Genomic DNA, 18256 nt, shown 5'->3' on the forward strand with positions numbered 1-18256 from the left:
AATTCAAATCGACGACGACGTTAATTAGGAGCGGAGAGAGCGTATACAGTAGCCGACGGGTGATTCGGACTCCAATAATTCGGACTTGTAGGATATTTCGGACTTCAGTGAGGCACCGTCAGTCACCCCATAGAAGCGCATACATATTCGCGACGGATATTTCGGACTTTAAAAGTCCGAAAATTCGATTTTTCGGACTAATTTCAGTTCCCTGCAGGCCAAAATCTGCCATCTTATCGGCTTTTCGCCGGCGCAACAAGCGCCATCTTGGATTGAGGTGGATTGGCTCTGCAGTTGGATTGGCTTGACATGGTTTCGGTGCCCCATTTTTGCCAGGAGAGGCCCCTGCAATCTCTGCCACTTCGAGGTGGCAGTCGGATTGTCATCGCCGTCAACCTGCTTTTGTCGCCAACGCTGACGCGGGCAGCTATCTCTTTGTGCTTTGTCTGCCACCAAACACCACCAGCGTGCTCCAGCCAATGGACCAGGGGGTGATCAAAAACCTTAAGGTGCATTATCGGACCCGTCTTCTGCGGCGCACAGTCCTTTGTTTTGACAACGGGAAAAAGTACGCCACGGATCTTTTTGCGGCAGTTAGCATGCTGGCTGACGCGTGGAAGGCAGTGAGAGCGGAAACAATTGCTAATTGCTTCAGGCACGCTGGATTCTCCGCCGATGAAGTCGATGACGTAGAAGACTGCAACGATTGTGAGGATTTGACTGCAGACAGTGGCGAAGACCTCATCGTTGACCTTCGCGGGAACGGAATGGACATTCTAACGGGCTCCACGTTCCGCGAGTTTGTTGAAGTGGACGACGGCCTCGATATGTGTGCGGACCTCATGGACGACGAACTTGTACGCCAGGTTCTTCAACCTGAAGACGAGTCGGACTCCGACGACGACTCGGGCGGCCTACCACAGCCATCGCTTGCACAAATTACGAACGCTGTGAACTTGCTGTCTAGCGTGTACAGCAAAACGACAACTTTGGCGCAAATACAAGCGCAAATCGTCGCCAGCAAAAGAAATTTGCCGCAAGGTAAAATCGGCGACTTTTTTAAGCCGATTTCCTCTGAATAAAGTGATTTTTTGTGCTTCACGGATTTTTCGGACTGTTCGATTATTCGGACCATTTTTCGGGTCCCTTCAAGTCCGAAAAAACGGTTGGCGACAGTACTGCAAGGGTGGGCTGCGCCGTGCCGCCGGTGACGATGGCTATGAAGTTGTGAGCAGAAATTTGCTTCTGTCGCAGCAACTACTCCTACTAGCGACTCTGTACCGGTCAGTACAAGCCGTCTAACGTGTTAAATTGGGCATCTTCTTACATGTCTTGAACAAATGTATGGCAGTGCAGGACAAGACGAGGCGACAAGGACGGCGATGATCCGACACATTTAACGAGGATGAATGGGTTTTTCCTATAACCTGCAGCCAGAGCAGACATTGGCGTTCAAAGGATAGAGCTGCCATGTCGGTAAGCAGAGCAATGAGCGCCTCACTGCTGCGCCAATGAAGACTGTTCGGAAAAACTACCTCCCTTGCAATTGGCAAGTTTGAGAAGCCGCAGCACTTTAAAAATTTGAAGAGGTTGCCGTGCTAATACCAGTTCAAGAGAAAGGCATCTTCTGCTATGTTCTCTGCATTTCTGCAGCAGCTGGATTCGAGGATGAGCGCCAGGAAGATTCTTCTTGTGCTGGACTTCGTAGTTGAGGAATGTGAAAGTTATGTTCTTGCTGCCAAATTTCACCAGCCAGCTGCAGCCACTTGACGATGGAATCATTAAGTGCGTGAAGCTAAAGACCGCACGTTTTTGGTGCACTGCCAGCTGGCGAGCATGGAACACAGTCAGGATGACAGGAAGGTCCTTGGTGCTATGCACTGCATAGCTAGCGCATGGGACGCCATCTCGAACACGATTGCAAGTTCCTTTAAGCATTGTGGATTCAAGAGATGAGATGCCTCCTCTACCATTGAGGCTGCAGTATCAGTCAACGAAGAACCCGAGTTTGGCACTCTAAGCTGCCAGTAGCCTTTGCGGATAACATTGGTACCTACGACGATGTCGCAGTGTGTAGCGCAGTGTCACTGGATGAAATCGTCGACAGTGTGTGTGCTGCCTCTGCAGGCACCTCCGACGAGGAGTACAGTTACGGAAACTAGCATGTCTATTCCTACCTGTGCAGATGTGTTGCGCAGCGTCGACATCATTCGGTGGTTTGTCTCTGCTCATGATGCCGACCTGCTGTCAGATGTTGAAACTCTCGAAAGGAAACTAATTTATTGGTGGCTGGGTAAACGTCCAAAAAAAAAACCACAGATTTTTTTTAAAGGTGAGAATAGGAGTTAGTCACACTTCCTCCAAACAAATGCTTGGGTGTTGAAATTTTTTCAATAATTTGAGCTACTTTTTTAAGAATGGTGTTGGTTCTTGCCACGAGCTTATTCGGACGGTTGCTACCGGTTTTTCGGGCAAGACTGAACGCTACTGCCAATATGCTTGGTTTTTCGATTATACGACTGTTTTTCATGGTCCCCTCAAAGTCGTATAATCGAGGTTCCACTGTAGACGCCTAACGGCAGCTCTGCGTGTCGATTACGTAGGTTGATACGCAGTTTTGTGATGCTTGAAGCGGCTGCATAAAAGTAGGGATGCATGTTGCTTGCATATTGCTTTCCTCAGAAGACTGGCTTGTGTGTTATGCACTAAAACCGTGCACAAACTGTATGTGCAAGCAAAATGTCGAAGCCAGTACTGTACAGCTGTAACTGGGAAGTAATTGGAATGGCCTGAGACAACAAGAAAAAGCACGCCAGTCTTTTACTATAGAGTTTTCGCCTATTTGGGCTCTGTAAACCGGCAGTGCCTGCAACTTGAAAGGTGAAAATTAGAGTTCTGTCATATGCTTGGGGAAACCATGCAGAAACAAAAATGCAAAAAGTAACACACAAGTTCAACCAGGACAAGAACACTGCGGAAGCAACCACAGGGAGCAAGTATGGTACGAAGATACTGAAAAGTGAAACGCATTCATGCCGCAGATTCATTTAGGGTAGCTTTTTCATTTTCATTTTGTATTTCATGCGATTATTCCCTCACGAAAAGGATAATTGTCTGACAAAATAAATGCAAAATACCAATGCTCTGACCTTGGGAGTGCACGCTAAGTAAATCTTTCACGGCCTCACAGCACAAGGTAGAAAGCGCAAGTGTGCTCGGAATTCGTTTCTTTTTTGTGCAGACGCAGAAAACGCACGCAACTCAGTGGGCGAGCAAGTCTGCGTGCCTGTTAGGTTATGGTGCCGCTCGGAGATGGTAATTTTCGCTAGTGCCTGCAGCACCGTGCTGCGATGTTTGGGTTCTCTGTAGGAGGGATATGTAAACAGCTGTGCCAGTGTTACTGAACAGGAGAGGAGAAAGCTGAAACCCGGTTGCCCACTGTCGGCCCTAGCGGCCTCTCTCCTCGGCCATTGATGGCTATCAGAGATCTATTCAGGGTGGGAGGTGTGGAGGAAAGGCCAGGGGAGAACTCTGAAGCTCTTGCGTGGGGAGTCTGTGGCAGCCTATCGCACCATGGCTATATTGCAGGGGTAGAAGCGCTGCCCCATTTGCTCCAGTCAGCTCCAAACTGCCTTTCCTGCTCCATCCTGCTCCAGAATGCAATATTGCTTCAAAACTGCTCCAAGCCGTAACATTTTGCTATTAAATTTAGCAGAACCTGGTTTTACCGCTCAGTGGACCTAGGAAACTTCTCTTTCTGCAATGAACTACACGAGTTGTTCTAATGACTCTGCTGTGAAAGCAAGCACATGCTTCACCATTGAGTCTTTAAGAACAAATGTGCCAAACCTAGATGAGCAAAAGCACGCTTGCAGCGCTATAAGGTGATTCTACGAAGGTACAAATAACTATAAATTTTCTCAAGAGTGTTGGAAAGCCATACAGGGCATATACTTAATGTGTTGACCTTAAGGTAGCTTCAGCGTCGCTAAAGCAAAAGCATGAGGAGCCCTGCCAGAAGCTTGTGAAGTAAATAATCTGAGGAGGAGAAACGGCTACCCATGAGTGCTGTCAATCCTCCTTGCAGGCAGCACTGACCAGTGCTCAGGAATATATCTACATAAGTGCAGGATCGAAAAGGATGTATTGTACAAGATAGCATAAATGTACTGCTCATTGATGTGAATTTCACACTAGTGGTGGTGCTTGAGTGTATCAAAGTACTTTGGTAAACTCCATGTTTGAATCTTTCAAATGGTCAAAAGCTTTTAATCAGACATGATTTTCTGACATGAAACATAGAAAAAAAAGCATTCCATTTGCTAGTGTTGCTCTGAATTATTGCACAGGCAGCTGTGATATCTTAAGCATCTGTACATGTTTCGGCTGTTTGTCTTGCATTGTCAGATATGCATGCACAGCCAAACCGAGCATTGAACTTTGAAAAAAAAAAAAAAATTAACGAGCACTGCAGAATCTGCATTGGAGTAATGCAAAAACATGGATGCTGCTGTTGGTTGCTTCTGGTTGCTTCTAGTTGCTTAATTCACTTCTTGTTTACCCATTTTAGTCTTTGGTACCTTCAAATTGCGTGCCAATCTCTTCCTATGATCTTCCTCGGCTCCACTTCCAGTTACGTGATGTCACATCCTCTACGTCACATTAATTCACTTCTTGTTTACCCATTTTAGTCTTCGGTACTTTCAAATTGCGTGCCGATCCCTTCATATCCCCTTTTTTGGCTCTACTTCCGGTTGCGTGACGTCACATCCTTGACATCACCCTAATTGACGACCTTAATTAACCACTTTAGTCTTTGGTACTCTCAGATTGCTCGCCAATCCCTTCCTATGCCCTTTTTTGGCTCGACTTCAGGTTGCGTGACGTCACATTTGACGTCACCTTAATTGACTGATTTAATTAACTATTTTAGTATTCGATACATTGAAACGTGGCGCCATGCTATTGGCTAATGAGACCATTTTTGCCTCTGATTAATTACCTAATTAAATTATTAGCATGATTATTTTTTGGACACAACATTACATCACCCTCTATTGATTGACACCACTCATTAACCTATATCGCTTCTCAATTACTCACAACTGCTGCGGACAACTTTTAAATTTTTTTGCCAGTAATTAATTACATAATTAATTTATTGGCCTAATTACTTTTTTGGCAACAACATTGTGTCACCCTTATCTATTGACACCACTCATTAACCTCTACAACTTCTCAATTACAACTGCTGTGGACACGATTTTGCTGACACGATCTGCGGAGACTGCCTGCGGAAGCAGCTTGCGGACAGAAGTCTGTGAACATAGTGAAGTAATGCTTTCGCATAAAAAAAAAATAATCAGAATAGATTTTTTGTATGTCACGAATAGAAAATTGCAATTATTAGAAGCATTCGATCCTAAAACATGCTCCAGAACGGCATTATTACTGCTCCCTGAGCTGCCCCAAAATGCTCTAGCCTGCTTCCACCCCTGTATTTGCGCAAAAGTTGCACGTCCTCTGGATCGGGGTGTCAGGCCTAGCCTGCCCGAGACAAATATACCTTGTTCTGGGTCTGGCCCGCGGTCCAGGCCGGGTAGGGCTTTCGGGCCAGTCTGAGCCCATGCACAGCTCTGTGTAGCATGTTTATTTGTCAAGGAGGTAATGTTGCAGATTGTGTACTTACGACTGCTTCTCTTGATAATATGAAATGATTCAGTTACTTCCCTGATGTGCCAGTCGGAATGGACAAACAACGCTTCGATATAATGCAATAGCCGAGTGCGTTCGCACATGGAGCAATGCTTCGCTAGGACAGTGTTCATGAGCCGCACTAATGCATCGGCCTGTCTGGCCTTTGTAGGTAAGGCCATAGGACAGTTCGATTCGGTAGACAATGTCGATCTTACAAAGAACATATCTATTTTCGTGGTTTATGTTGCACACGTTTCTTCTGCATCCTTGAAGTCCTCTTTGAATCTCCGTCCCCACTTTCTCTATTTTGTTCGGAGCAGAGAACAGGATTTTTACTCTGTATTTGGTCCCCACTTTCTTAATCTGGTGTGACAAGGTACGGCATCACCACCACCTTCCTTTGTTCGTACCCGTTTCCCACTCTGAGGCTCATACTGAAAATTTCAATGCGCTTTATCTGCACCTGAAACGAGAACTGAGTCTGGAAAACCAACTTCTGCCCACCTCATTTCACCTCATTTCTGTCCACCTCATGTCATTTTGAACAAATGTCATTCGATGGAAATGACATTAAATGTGCCGTGTGGCAGGGGTATTAATCACTCAAAATTTTGATATTGACTTGGCTTAAAAAAATGTTGCTGAAAATAGGAGTTACCTTGGCACCTATGCAGACACCAGACTAGTGCATAAATATTTGACATTCGCTCTTTACAGACATGTTTTTCAGGTGGTAAGATAGTAGTTCCAAGAAGGACCTGGTTGTGTGATTTTGTGGGGGGGGCTTGCAGTAGCGCATACCCTGTTCAAAACTGGAATGCCTTCCCCCTCATCATGGTTTTGAACTAGGTGTGTGCTACTCCAAGTGTTTAGCCCGAGGCTAGGTGGGGAGGTTGGGTCAGCACTAAACATTAGCCTCCTTCGTTGTTTCGTGGCTTTTTTTGTCATCATACTTCAAGGTCCACACAAATGGTCACCAAGAAGGGTAGACAATGCCATAACACTGATAGATATTGAACCACTTATCATTCTCTCACAAAAATTTTCGATCTAGCTTCGGCAACACCGGAGACATCGGCGATTAAAAATGACCCTTCCAATTTTCCCTCTTAACTCGTACGCCGAAGGGAGTCATAAAAAATAAAGAATACAAGCAAGTTAAAAGCTTCGCCCAGAAATACGTCACTTCAACGAACTTCCGGTTGATGGCGCGCGCTCGCTGGCGTACTCGCATCAACCCGTCTGTGCACGAGTACGGTTAGCGTAACCACGGTTACACGAAACGGTGGATAGTACATGTTACACGGTGGACCAAACCATGGTTACACCACTAATCGCGGTTATCTCAAACCGAGCTTGGCGACCTCAGTTTGCATCATTAGCCGAGGTTATGGCGGCGTCTGTTGAAGGAGGCTACTCGTCGGCACCCGAGTGCGCGAAACGTACGAGTGGGTCTGCTTCACAAAGTTATTCATTTGCCCACAGTATCACGTTTAAAGATCGATGTATACAATATGCGGTGTCTACTGTGCTGCTCGACGTCTTCGATTACGGCCGACAGGGCAGTGACTGCGTACTGAAGCCTTGTCCTGCCTGCAGTATCGTTTGAACGGGTTGTTGCTGAACAGAACGTTAAAAGATGCGTGGCCTTAGCTGTAACGAAAGTACACGAGTTTGCAACGCTTGCTGCACGGGATGCCGAGAGCAGGGTACATAACGCATTACCGCGGGGGTGGGGTGCGCGAGCTCGACGAACAACGGCGCCGTGCGTGACCGTCCCTAGTCATCGCTAGGCCTAAATTGTTTCGCTTCGAAGCCGCGACGGTCGGCGCTTTGGAATTGATCAACGCTGTCGTAAATCGTCTGCTTATAAAACTGCCTTATTATGAATCCTATCTTTTCATAGTAAAAGAATCATAGGATTGACTCCGGCGACGCATTAATCGCAGAGCTAGTACGAGCAGATCGGATGAGCCGAAATGCATCAACGGCAGCTGGCTTGAGCAGAAACTTGCTTGTATAATGGCTATCACTCTTACCAGCAATTTGCTGCTGTTCAGCGATCCTCACGATGGCTTCATACTTGATATTTGGCTCAGTATTCCAGACGCCAACAAATTTTAGCACGCTTTATTTCGTACATCGGCGCTGACGATCTGCCGTGTCGTTCGCATACGGTATGCGGGAGGAGGGGCCACAGCGGCGGTGTTTACGGTGGTCGAGGGGGTGCTGCCATTGTGTGGTGCTTGACCGTGCTGTTGACGCCTCGTCGGACGACACTTCGGTACTCTTGAAACCACGTTATATAAATAAGGTATTTGTAAATGCAGCTTTGTTCCGCCGATCACTGTGTCGCTTCGGTTGTTGTATTTGGGCAAAGGGCGCCTAACCGAGAAGGGCGGCGAGCTGTGTAACAACAGCGAACCGCGCAGCGCACAAGCAGACGACTTTCGCAGCAACCGGAAGTATGTCCGTGACGTCATGGCTGCAGTGGCCGCAGCAAATGGCAGCTTCTAGCAAGCCTTGCCAGTCAACTCACCCGTGACGTCACTGGTTAAGGAAATAGTTCCATGCGACACCGCCAAGTGACAACCTCTTTGCCCGCGAATTTCAAAAAAGGCTGTTTTTAAAAATTAATAATAAATTGCTGGCTTTGTTTCAAGGAGTTATACTTTGGATTAATGCTCAAAAGGATTCGTTCTGCACACTGAACACGTTTATCAGTGGCTTCTTGGTGATCGTTTCTGTGGACCTTTAAGCGAGCCAGCTGTAACTGTGCAGGTGTGGTGGTGACCCCCGCCCTGAGCCCCAAGCTGGGCCACACTGGCAGCCCTGCACCGGCCACCACCAGGAACAGTGCATCAGTCTTGCAGAACTCCCTCTACCGAGCCCTGCTGCCCTCCTCCAACAAAACGGTGAGGGATACACTGCATTTCTTCTCCGGTTCATTTCAGTGATGTGATTGCCTTCTCTTTCTCCCGCTTCATTTGACATTACCATAGATGCAAACTCCCTGCTGGTATGCCTGCACACACTACTTATCTACCTGAGCAATGCATCTCCGTCTCATATGGAGCATTACAGAGGACAGATGAGTGCATGTGGCACGTGCGGTGACTCTTGGTCACTCTTGCCACGCCTGCTGCCAAGTCTGGATTTGTGGTCCACTGATGCCATCCTGGCTGAGGTCTTGGCTACTGGCTTGCCATGACAGATGGGCCTGGTGTCTGCCACATGTGTCAGTAAAGGAATCGTCCTTGTTGAGGTTTATCCTTGCACAAGGGCATTTGTCCACACGAGAAAATTTCGAAAAAGGGACCATGTGGGTTGTAGTCAGGCAACACCCCAAAGCTAGTGACTTGGTGATGCTCATTGAAATGAATGATTCTGTATTAGTGGATGACGCCATAGGTCTACTCGATTTGGCTGCACTTTGGCTGCACTTCTGCAATAATCCAAGGGGGTGCCGAGAATGTGCAGCGCTAGTTCAGCTAGTTCATGTTTAGTTCAGGTGCAGCGCGACATTAGCGCCACTGTCGCTGCACGTCTGCTGCTTAAATGAATACGTGCGGTGCAGGCCTTGTCGTCTGCATGCGTGCCGCGTGCGAATCCAAGATTGTGCGATGAGCCTGTCAGTGTGCGTGGTTGGAGATCGTGGCTGTGTTTTTTCGGCTTGAGTGAACTAGTTCGCGAGACTCTTTTCTGTTGAAACGTTGTGCGTGCAGTCGAAGAGGATGGCCTACGTGCCGAATATGGCCTTGTATGTTCAGGCTCTAATGGAGCTAATTGAGACTGACAGCGATGACGACGACGACGATCTGCACGTGGTTGTAGCCCTTTCAAGAGAACAACGAAATTGTGTGCCATTGTACTGCGAGAGAGTTGTGACGAGGTACCACAGCTATGAATTCAAGAGGTATTTCCGGCTTTCACGGGAAACTTTTGAAGGCCTGTGCACACGGTTTAAAGTGTCTTCTTTTTTCCAATGTGCAGTGCGAGGACGGCCACAAATCCTTGCAGACAAGACGTGTCTAATCGCGTTGGCATACCTTGGCTCCCAAAACTCAATGTATGCTATTGCAGACAGGTTTGACGTGACCGACTCTTCGGTGAATGCATGCGTACAAAGGGTTGTCCATTATCTGCACTCCATAAGCGAGGAAGTTATTCGCTGGCCCACCGGCGCAGAGATTGCCCGCATTGAGGCTGGCTTTTTGGCAAAGAGTGGCGGAAAAGGACCACGTAATACCGTGGCGTGCATTGATGGCTCTCATATAGAAATTTTAAGGCCAGATCACTCTAACAAATTTCTCGATGTTTTAATCGGATTTCCGGGTTCTGTTCATGACGCTCGTGTTATGAGGGAAAGCCCATTTTATGGAAATGCTGCAGCACTATGCAATGATGGGTACATATTGGGGGCCAGTGCATACACTCTGCTGCCCTGGCTTCTGACCCCATATCGTGATAACGAAGCCACCTTTCCATCATGGAAAAGAAGGTTTAACGTGCGGCACAGTCAACAGAGAGTGGCAATTGAGAACACGTTTGGCCTCCTGAAACAACGATTTAGAAGGCTCTACCTTGCTGATACCAAGACAGTTACACAGGCATGCTATCTTGTTATGGCCGCATGTGTCTTGCACAATTGGTGCAATGAGGACAGAGATTTCCTCGAAGAACTTTCATCAATGCCACAGCAGGACGACGTTGGCAACGACGACACTCAAGATGACGTTGACCTCGGTTTGGTGAATACTGCTGAAGCCGTGCGAAATGCCATTGCCATGCAGCAGTGCCGAGATCAGTGCTCACAAAGCAGACCACTGACATATGGAGAAGCCATGGCAATGGCTTACAGTCACCGCGTTTTTACTCATGCTGTGTTCCCCCAGATCCGGCCTGCTCGTATGCAAGAGCATAGTAATAGTTATCAAATGGTTCACCACTACTCCCCTGAAGCCTCACAAAGAACACTTGTTAATAAATGCTCGTTTATGCTGCCAAATGCAATTCAGTATTTTTGTTGTTCGAGTTGTCTCACAAGTATATGTAATTTAGAATGTCCCGGCACTTTATTATGCAGCAATCACAAAACGTTTTGCAAACTGATCAATTAGCCCGACTCCTTTTGGCAGTTTATGACCAGCAGACATGTCAACCAATAGGAGAAAAAGCTAAATGATAGGTTTGTGATAGTTTTTTTGATGTTTAATAGTGCAATTCAGCATCACATGAACAAATTGGTTATGGATATGGTGGATTTGTTGTCGATATGTAATGTCTGTTTACATGACACTGACTTCTCTAAAAATAGGCTAAGAAACATTAGCTGACTCGTCGCTTAACATGCTGTGGCCTTGGGGCTGAAAACTGGTTTGGAGTGTCGTTGAAAAGACAATAATGTCATGACCACAACTAGAAAAATTAACAGAAGAGTTCCTTGAAAACAGCTTATTTCAAGGCTGGGTACCATGTGGCATCTGCGTCTCCAGCAGATCAATGAGGCGGTCTAATTTGCTGTGGCGCTTTGCCCTCCCTTCTTTCATTTTCTCCAGAGTGCAACTCAGTGTTGCTGGCGCCGAAATACCTTGCCATTTTCTTTCCTCCCGAACCGGCCTTTCCGCCGCTGCTGGCAAAGGTAGATCCTCCGTATCCTCTTCAGTCACGTCCAGACTACTGCAAATGTTCATAAAGGCTCAGTAATAAATGTTTTTAGACTCTATGAACTAGCACTTACACTGCATTTCCTGCGTCAGGCAAAACAATAGTCTTCCCGGACTGATATGGTGCTCCTTCTCGAGGAGATCCGACAGCTCTTTGCACATCACAGTAATTAATAGCCACAGCAGTACTAGTAAAAGTGGAATTTGACAAAATAATAGCAGCAACTTACTCTTCATGCTCACAATGCACCCGGTTGTGGCCGGATGAATTGTTCTTTTTTTTCGCATTTTTGTATGCTAGTTCAAGCGATTTCCACTTGTTCTCAGTCTGTGTTGGCGGGAGGCAGACGCCGAACTCTTTATTAAGGAGGTCTGTCAAAGACCGCCAGAGCAGCTTCTTTGTCCTAAAAGAACAAAAACAAATGAGGTTTGGGGCATATATCAACAATACATGAATGGTGCCCGAGGTTAACAATAGATAACTAAACTTACCGGAATCCTTCTTTATTCCCGACGAGATCTTTCATTTCAGAGTATTTATTAATTAAAAATTTTGTTTTTCGTGACCTCCACAGCCCGTCACAAATAAGATCCGGGTCACCGTGATCCGGACGATTCGAAGAAGACTGGTCCGCTGAAGCGTCCAACAAGCTGCCCGCGCTCGGGCTGGCAAGATACCTCTGAAGCGGTATCTCTTCAGTACTCGCTTCAGTAAAAATGCGCTTGTAACGCTCCCCGTCTGAAGCGAGAAAAAAAAAGAATGTAACAATTATAGCATAACAGAAGGGTAATTTGGGCGAGTTGTAGGTTGTTCATGGTGGATTGGTGGGCGCTGATTAACACAAACACAAAGAGAAGAAAACACTAGACTGGCGCCTTTTTCACTTCCTTTTAACTGATTTATTGGGAAGAAAACGAAGCTTATTTAAAAACTAAAACCTCAAGAAAAAAAAAAGAAAAAAAAAACGAAACAGAGATCAATAGCCAATTTCCCTCTTTGATAACGAGAGCGAAGGCTTACTGACACAATTACCACACAAGGCAATATGAAATGGTTCCATCACCTCTCTAAACCTTTGTTGTGGATGCCGATACACCTGTGTCGCGCCAATGCTAGGATGGCAATTATTGCATTCTTGGAGGTGCTCATTCACCCCCGAAGATTGGTCGTTATTGTGCTCTTAAGCGAATGTTCAAACAACGCCCGGTTTGTCCTATGTATGCCAGGCCACAAAGAAAAGGAATTTTATAGACCACACCAGTTACACAGCATACAAACTTTCTTCTATGCTTCACCTTACAAGAAGGGGAAACCAGGCCAACATTTTTCGTCTTTCTTTCCACAATTGGACAAAGTTTGCTTAGGAAAGAGCCACTCCAACATCATAACGTTGGCAACGTGTCTGAAAAAGGCGCCAGTCCCATGTTTTATTCTTTATGTCTTTGTGTTAATCAGCGCCCACCAATCCATCATGAATTACAGCATATACAGTGAAAGCTCGTTAATTCGAACCTCGATAATTCGAATTTTCGGATAATTCGAACTACACTACTTGGTCTGGCCAAGCTCCGTAGAGATCTGTGTATAAAAAAGCCCGTTAATTCGAATGCGAGTCGGTTCCGCTACGGATAATTCGAACTACACGCCACCACTTCGGGCGGCTTGGCGCACGTCACGCGGCAAAAAAAAAATAAACACCTCCACGATCGGTAGGCATAATTAGAGGCTGCGCACGTCCAAAACGGGGACAGAATAAGGAACCAGGTAAAACCATGGAAGAGTGGGTAAAACTTAAATGGCGCCATGACTGGCGTGGCGGCCGGCGGCGTTGAAGGGAGGGGACGCGGCCGCGGCAAGGGCAGTGCATGGCTGCGCGGCGGCGGCTGCCTGCTCTCCCTTCTTCGCAACCTCCGTAGCTCGCAACTAAATACTCGTTAATTCCTGTTAAACCCTGTTAATTTGGAAATAGGTATAAGTACTGTCGGCGCGGTCCCAGCCAATGCCCATAAAAGGCTATGATCTCGGACGGGCACTATGGGTTAAAATAACGGCTTGAGGGGCTAGTTGGTGCTGCATCGTGTTCAGAAATGTGTTTGTGTTTGTTGCGCCACATTTCTGAATACTATGGGCTAAACTTTTTTTTTTTTTTTTTTTCGCGATAGCCATCCATCCTTCCACCCATCAGTCGTCAACGGAAGCACGCCAGTCAGCCGCGATCATGACGCCGGCTTTCAGCACCGTTCGCTCCGATGATTGGAGTGGCAGTAGACGGCGCCACCCGCCCAAGTCGCTCATAGCATGATAAAGCGAACATACTGAAAAGGAGGCTTGCACAACCGGATAAGCGCTAGCACTTTGCCAAGTTCGCTTTCCTCCCCCTTGCCCGAGCTAAAGTCAAAAGATAAACACGCCCTTATCGCGGCGCAGCATCTTGGCGCACTGCCAAGAAATGTGTTGTGGACCGTGAAGGCGCGAAACAGGGACGCGCTAACGACTGACGCCTTTATTATTATTTTTTTTTTTGCAGATTCGTAGGCACAAATCGGGGCTGGGTGGGTTCATTATGCGAGCGAGTTCGTTGCGCGACTAAATACGGTATATTTACCGTAGTACAAACTGTTTTGGTCAGTGTTTTCGAGGCCATTCGATAATTCGAACATCGGATAATTCGAACTTTTTTCCCGGTCCCGTGAAGTTCGAATTAACGAGCTTTTACTGTAGTACTTGAAAGCATAACTTCCACATCATACAGTCACCCCCACGAGGACTAACGTTACTTTTGCAATATTAACGCATACATAACTTCCTTCTAGGAAACGCATTAGTGCGTGATATGCCAACATTCTTTTTTCAACAGAAGGTTTTTTTTTCTTTTTCAGGCATTAATCCCTACTGCGTGAATCCCGCATTTGAAGCGCTACCCATGTGCACGAAGTACCAGTCAACGTTTACTCACCTAGTGTTTCATATACAGTGAAATCTCGTTGATACGATTCGGCTAAATACGCTTTTCGGCATAATACGTTTTTTTTTTTCGTTCCCGGCCGATGCCCTATAGAGGTAATGCATTTTTGTACAGCTAATACGATCGTATTTCCACGTCGGTTTGGATAATACGATCGTGGAAACGTCTTCCGTAAATCTCGCGCAGTTTCGATTTTTGCGCCAGGAGGCAGCAAAAGTGTCCTAGCGGGATCTGACAGTAGCTGCAGTGGTCGTAACTCCCCTAGCGCTCGTGGCCGATTTTCGATGTTGGACATGACCTTTGCTAGACACGTGTAGGAATCACATCTCTCCAACTATGATGATGACATCAGAGGAGCTACTGAAATTATCGCATCAAGCGAAACTACAGGCACGGCGGACTGAACACGCGACGACGTGCGCTTCGTATGCTCGAGGCTTGGCCTGGCTCGGCTCGGCTCGAGTCTGGCCGTGCCTCAGCACAGCGTCTGCAGCAGTGTGGCGGCCTCTGGGAGCCATTTTCCCAAGCTCGCACAACAAAAGCGCCGAAGCGCACCGAAGGTTTTTAGCGCCATCTATCCTAAGACATAGTAATCACGGTAAAATCACGTGACCAAGAAGCAGTGATTGGCGCATGCATTGACGATGCTGTAGGCTTTGTTGTCTTTGTGTTTGCCATTTCTCGTTGCCATTTTGGTTTTCCGAGCGTTCAGCATGCACTTCGCAGTTATCGTTTTTGTTTTGGTGCCGCGTTTCACCCGTGCGCTTCACCATGTCTAGGAAGCGTAAAGCGTTATCGCTGAAAGAAAAACTTGATATTCTCGTAAAAGTCGACGACAATCCGCAGAAGAAACGTGTCGACCTGGCACGCGAACTTTGTTTGCCTGTCTCCACGCTGAACACGATCGTCGGCAAGCGAGAAGAAATTCGGAAAAACATTCAAGTCTTCGGCGCCAACGTGAAGCAAACAAGGGGCGCCCAGCATGGCAAGATGGAAGAGGTTCTACTGGCGTGGTTCAGGGAAGTAAGGGCGGCGGGCGTGAACGTGGACGGGACAGTTGTTCGCGAGAAAGCTGATGAGATTGCACTCTCGTTGGGCATTGAGGATTTTAAAGCTTCGGGCGGGTGGCTCCATCGTTTTAAAACACGACATGGCCTGTCGTATAAAACCGTTTCCGGCGAAGGGAAGTCTGCCGACCAAGATCAGGTCTCCAACTGGCTTTCGACTCTGCCGGCGGTGATTGCTCAATACCAGCCAAGGGACATGTTCAACGCAGATGAAGCTGGGTTGTTCATCAACCTCCAGCCCGAGAAAAGTCTCAGTATGAAAGGTGAGACGTGTCAAGGTGGAAAAAAAAGCAAAGAAAGAGTCACCGTATTGTTGTGCTGCAATGCTGATGGAACCGAGAAGCTCAAGCCTACCGTCATTGGCAAGTTCTGGAAGCCACGCTGCTTCTCGCGTAACCCACGCCTTCCTGTCGTTTACAAAGCGAATAGGAAGGCATGGATGACCGGAGCCCTTTTCACAGAGTTCCTCACCCATCTGGATGCCCGGATGCGTGCCGAGAACCGTAGAATTCTTCTATTTCTCGACAATTGTGCCGCGCACCCTGTCGATACTTCGTGGCTGCAAAACGTCAGAGTAATTTTCCTGCCGCCCAACTGCACCAGCCACTTGCAGCCCCTAGATGCAGGAATCATTAGAAACGTGAAATTTCACTTTAGGAGCTTGTTGGTCAGACGGTTTTTAGCCAAGATTGACCGGAAAGATGCCAGCTTGAAGTTGGATCTTCTTGATGCCATTCATTTTCTAGCGATGTCATGGGATCGCGTCAAACCCGACACCATCGCCAACTGCTTCAAGAAATGTGGCTTTTTTTTGTGCATCTGGCGATACAGAGGAACATGGAGCTGACAGCGCAGAGATTGACATCCCGGACTGGGGTGACCTCGATGTCGGCGTGTCTCCAAAAGAGTTTGTATCGGCGGACGACCAACTGGCGACATGCGAATTGCGCACCGTCCAAGACATCATTGCAGATGTTACCGCTGAAGAGGAGAGCGACGACGATGACAACCAAGACGCCGGAGATTGCAGCGGCGATCGTCGGCCATTAAATACTGGTGGTGCACTCCAAGCTTTGGACGGGCTTCGTGGCTTTGTCGCGTCTGCGGAGCTGAGTGAGGAAACTGCTACTCGTTTCTACGAGTTCCAAAAAAGCTTTTTTCAGGACCTCGAAAAGCAAAAAGTGCAACACAAAGTGACGGATTATTTTAACGTGCTTTAATAAAAGCAAGTTCTGTGCCAAGTATGTAGTATTCGCGATCTTTTGGAGTCCGTTTTGGATAATACGATTTTCGGATAATACGCTTTTATTGTCGGAGCCCGTGGGAATCGTATCAACGAGATTCTACTGTATATAGCCTCGGCCGTCACGGAGGTACGACCCGTCAGGATTTGTGACGACTGTCACGTCTTCCTCTTTGTCCGCAATGCTTATCTGCATGGTTGTCTGCACCGCGGCCATCGCCGCGCTTGGCGCGCCTGTCATCGCTGCTGCACCAACTGGCCAGTTCAGAGATTCGGTGAACTCACGCTGAACTACGCCTGCACCTTTGCAAAAGAAACAGCAAGGTGCAGGGGTCGCGCGCTGCACTGGAAAAACGATTACGAAGGTACTGCACTCTATGAACTAGTTCAGCTAGTTCAGCCAAATCGAGTAGACCTCATGTTTACTCGGTTCATGCATGTGCTGAATTGTAATGTGTACAGTTGAACCTGGATATAACGAAGTTGACAAAAGTTCGCAATTTTTCGTTACATGCAGGTTTTGTATGAAGGCTCACACGAATGATGCAGAAAAGAAACCGAAAGGCTTCAGGTATCAGTCAAGGGGAACTCGCCCTTCAGGCATTTATTTTACAGTAAAAAACTGCGTAATCTTGCTTGTTTCCACTCGAACGAAGGCACAACACGGCGCTCCAATGCAGCTAAATAATGTAATGCTCCTTCGTCGTCGTGCGAGCCAACGAAACGGCGCAATACGTCGATTTCGTTCATCACCTCCTTCGCGATGGCCACGTCACACAGATCTGGCTCACAGGAACCATCATCACAGACATCGGGATTTTGCGCGCTTTCGGCAAGTGCCTCATCATTCATTTCTTCTGTAGCTACGGCGGCGTTGTCAGCAAACAAAAAGTTGCTCAGGTCGACGCCGTCGGGGACACCACCTTTGCTGCGTAGCTCATCCCACGCTTCGGCCACATCGGATGAAGCTGAAGTCTCTTCTTACTCGTCGTTGGCACCAGCCTGTGCGTTTTTTGTAGTCCCTGCCTTCATAAAGCGCTTCTTAACAACTTCTGCCCTGACTTCTTGCCAGGAGGCAGCAAGGATTTCAACTGACTGATAAATATTCATCTTCAGCTCCCGTTCCAGACGGATGTACAGAAGAAGCTTCTGTATCAGCCGGTGTCGGTAACAGCATTTACAGCTGTTGATTATTCCTTTGTCGAGCGGCTGTATTAGTGATGTGCAATTAGCCGCGAAGTAGTGCAGTTTGATGTGAGACAGCTGCAGGCCTTCAACATGGTGCGCAGCGCAATTATTGTCCAGAAGTAGGCAAACTTGACGGCCTTGCCGCTGGACATCCTGGTTGAAGTCTTTCAGTCATTCAGAAAATATTGCCCGAGTCATCCATGCTTTAGTATTCGCCGTGTATTTCACAGGCATACGCTTCGTCCCCTTAAAGCACCTGGGACGGGCACTTTTCCCGCAACTAGCGGGACTGGCTTGTCAGTGCCGTCGAGGTTGGTGCAGAGTAGAATTGTTACGCGGAGTTTGCTCTGCTTTCCGCCGCGGCAGTCATTTCCTTTAAGTGCTAACGTACGGCCCGGAAGCATCTGATAAAAGAGAGCCGTCTCATCG

The 18256-nt window shown here is 47.4% G+C and overlaps 1 protein-coding gene across 3 annotated transcripts in view; it reads left to right on the top strand.

Moving 5' to 3' along the window:
* LOC146180450 (vasculin-like protein 1) overlaps window positions 1-18256 on the top strand; it is a 158674-nt gene that overhangs the window by 99290 nt on the left and 41128 nt on the right. For all 3 annotated transcript variants that reach the window (XM_084576041.1, XM_084576040.1, XM_084576039.1), the window contains one exon: window positions 8479-8612. In XM_084576041.1, coding sequence (XP_084432167.1) covers window positions 8479-8612 — 134 coding nt within the window. The remainder of the gene's footprint in view (window positions 1-8478; window positions 8613-18256) is intronic.

The sequence above is a fragment of the Amblyomma maculatum genome, chromosome 8 (genome assembly GCF_055883805.1).
Source record: "Amblyomma maculatum isolate TAMU_Amacu chromosome 8, ASM5588380v1, whole genome shotgun sequence".
In the NCBI taxonomy this organism is placed as follows: domain Eukaryota; kingdom Metazoa; phylum Arthropoda; class Arachnida; order Ixodida; family Ixodidae; genus Amblyomma; species Amblyomma maculatum.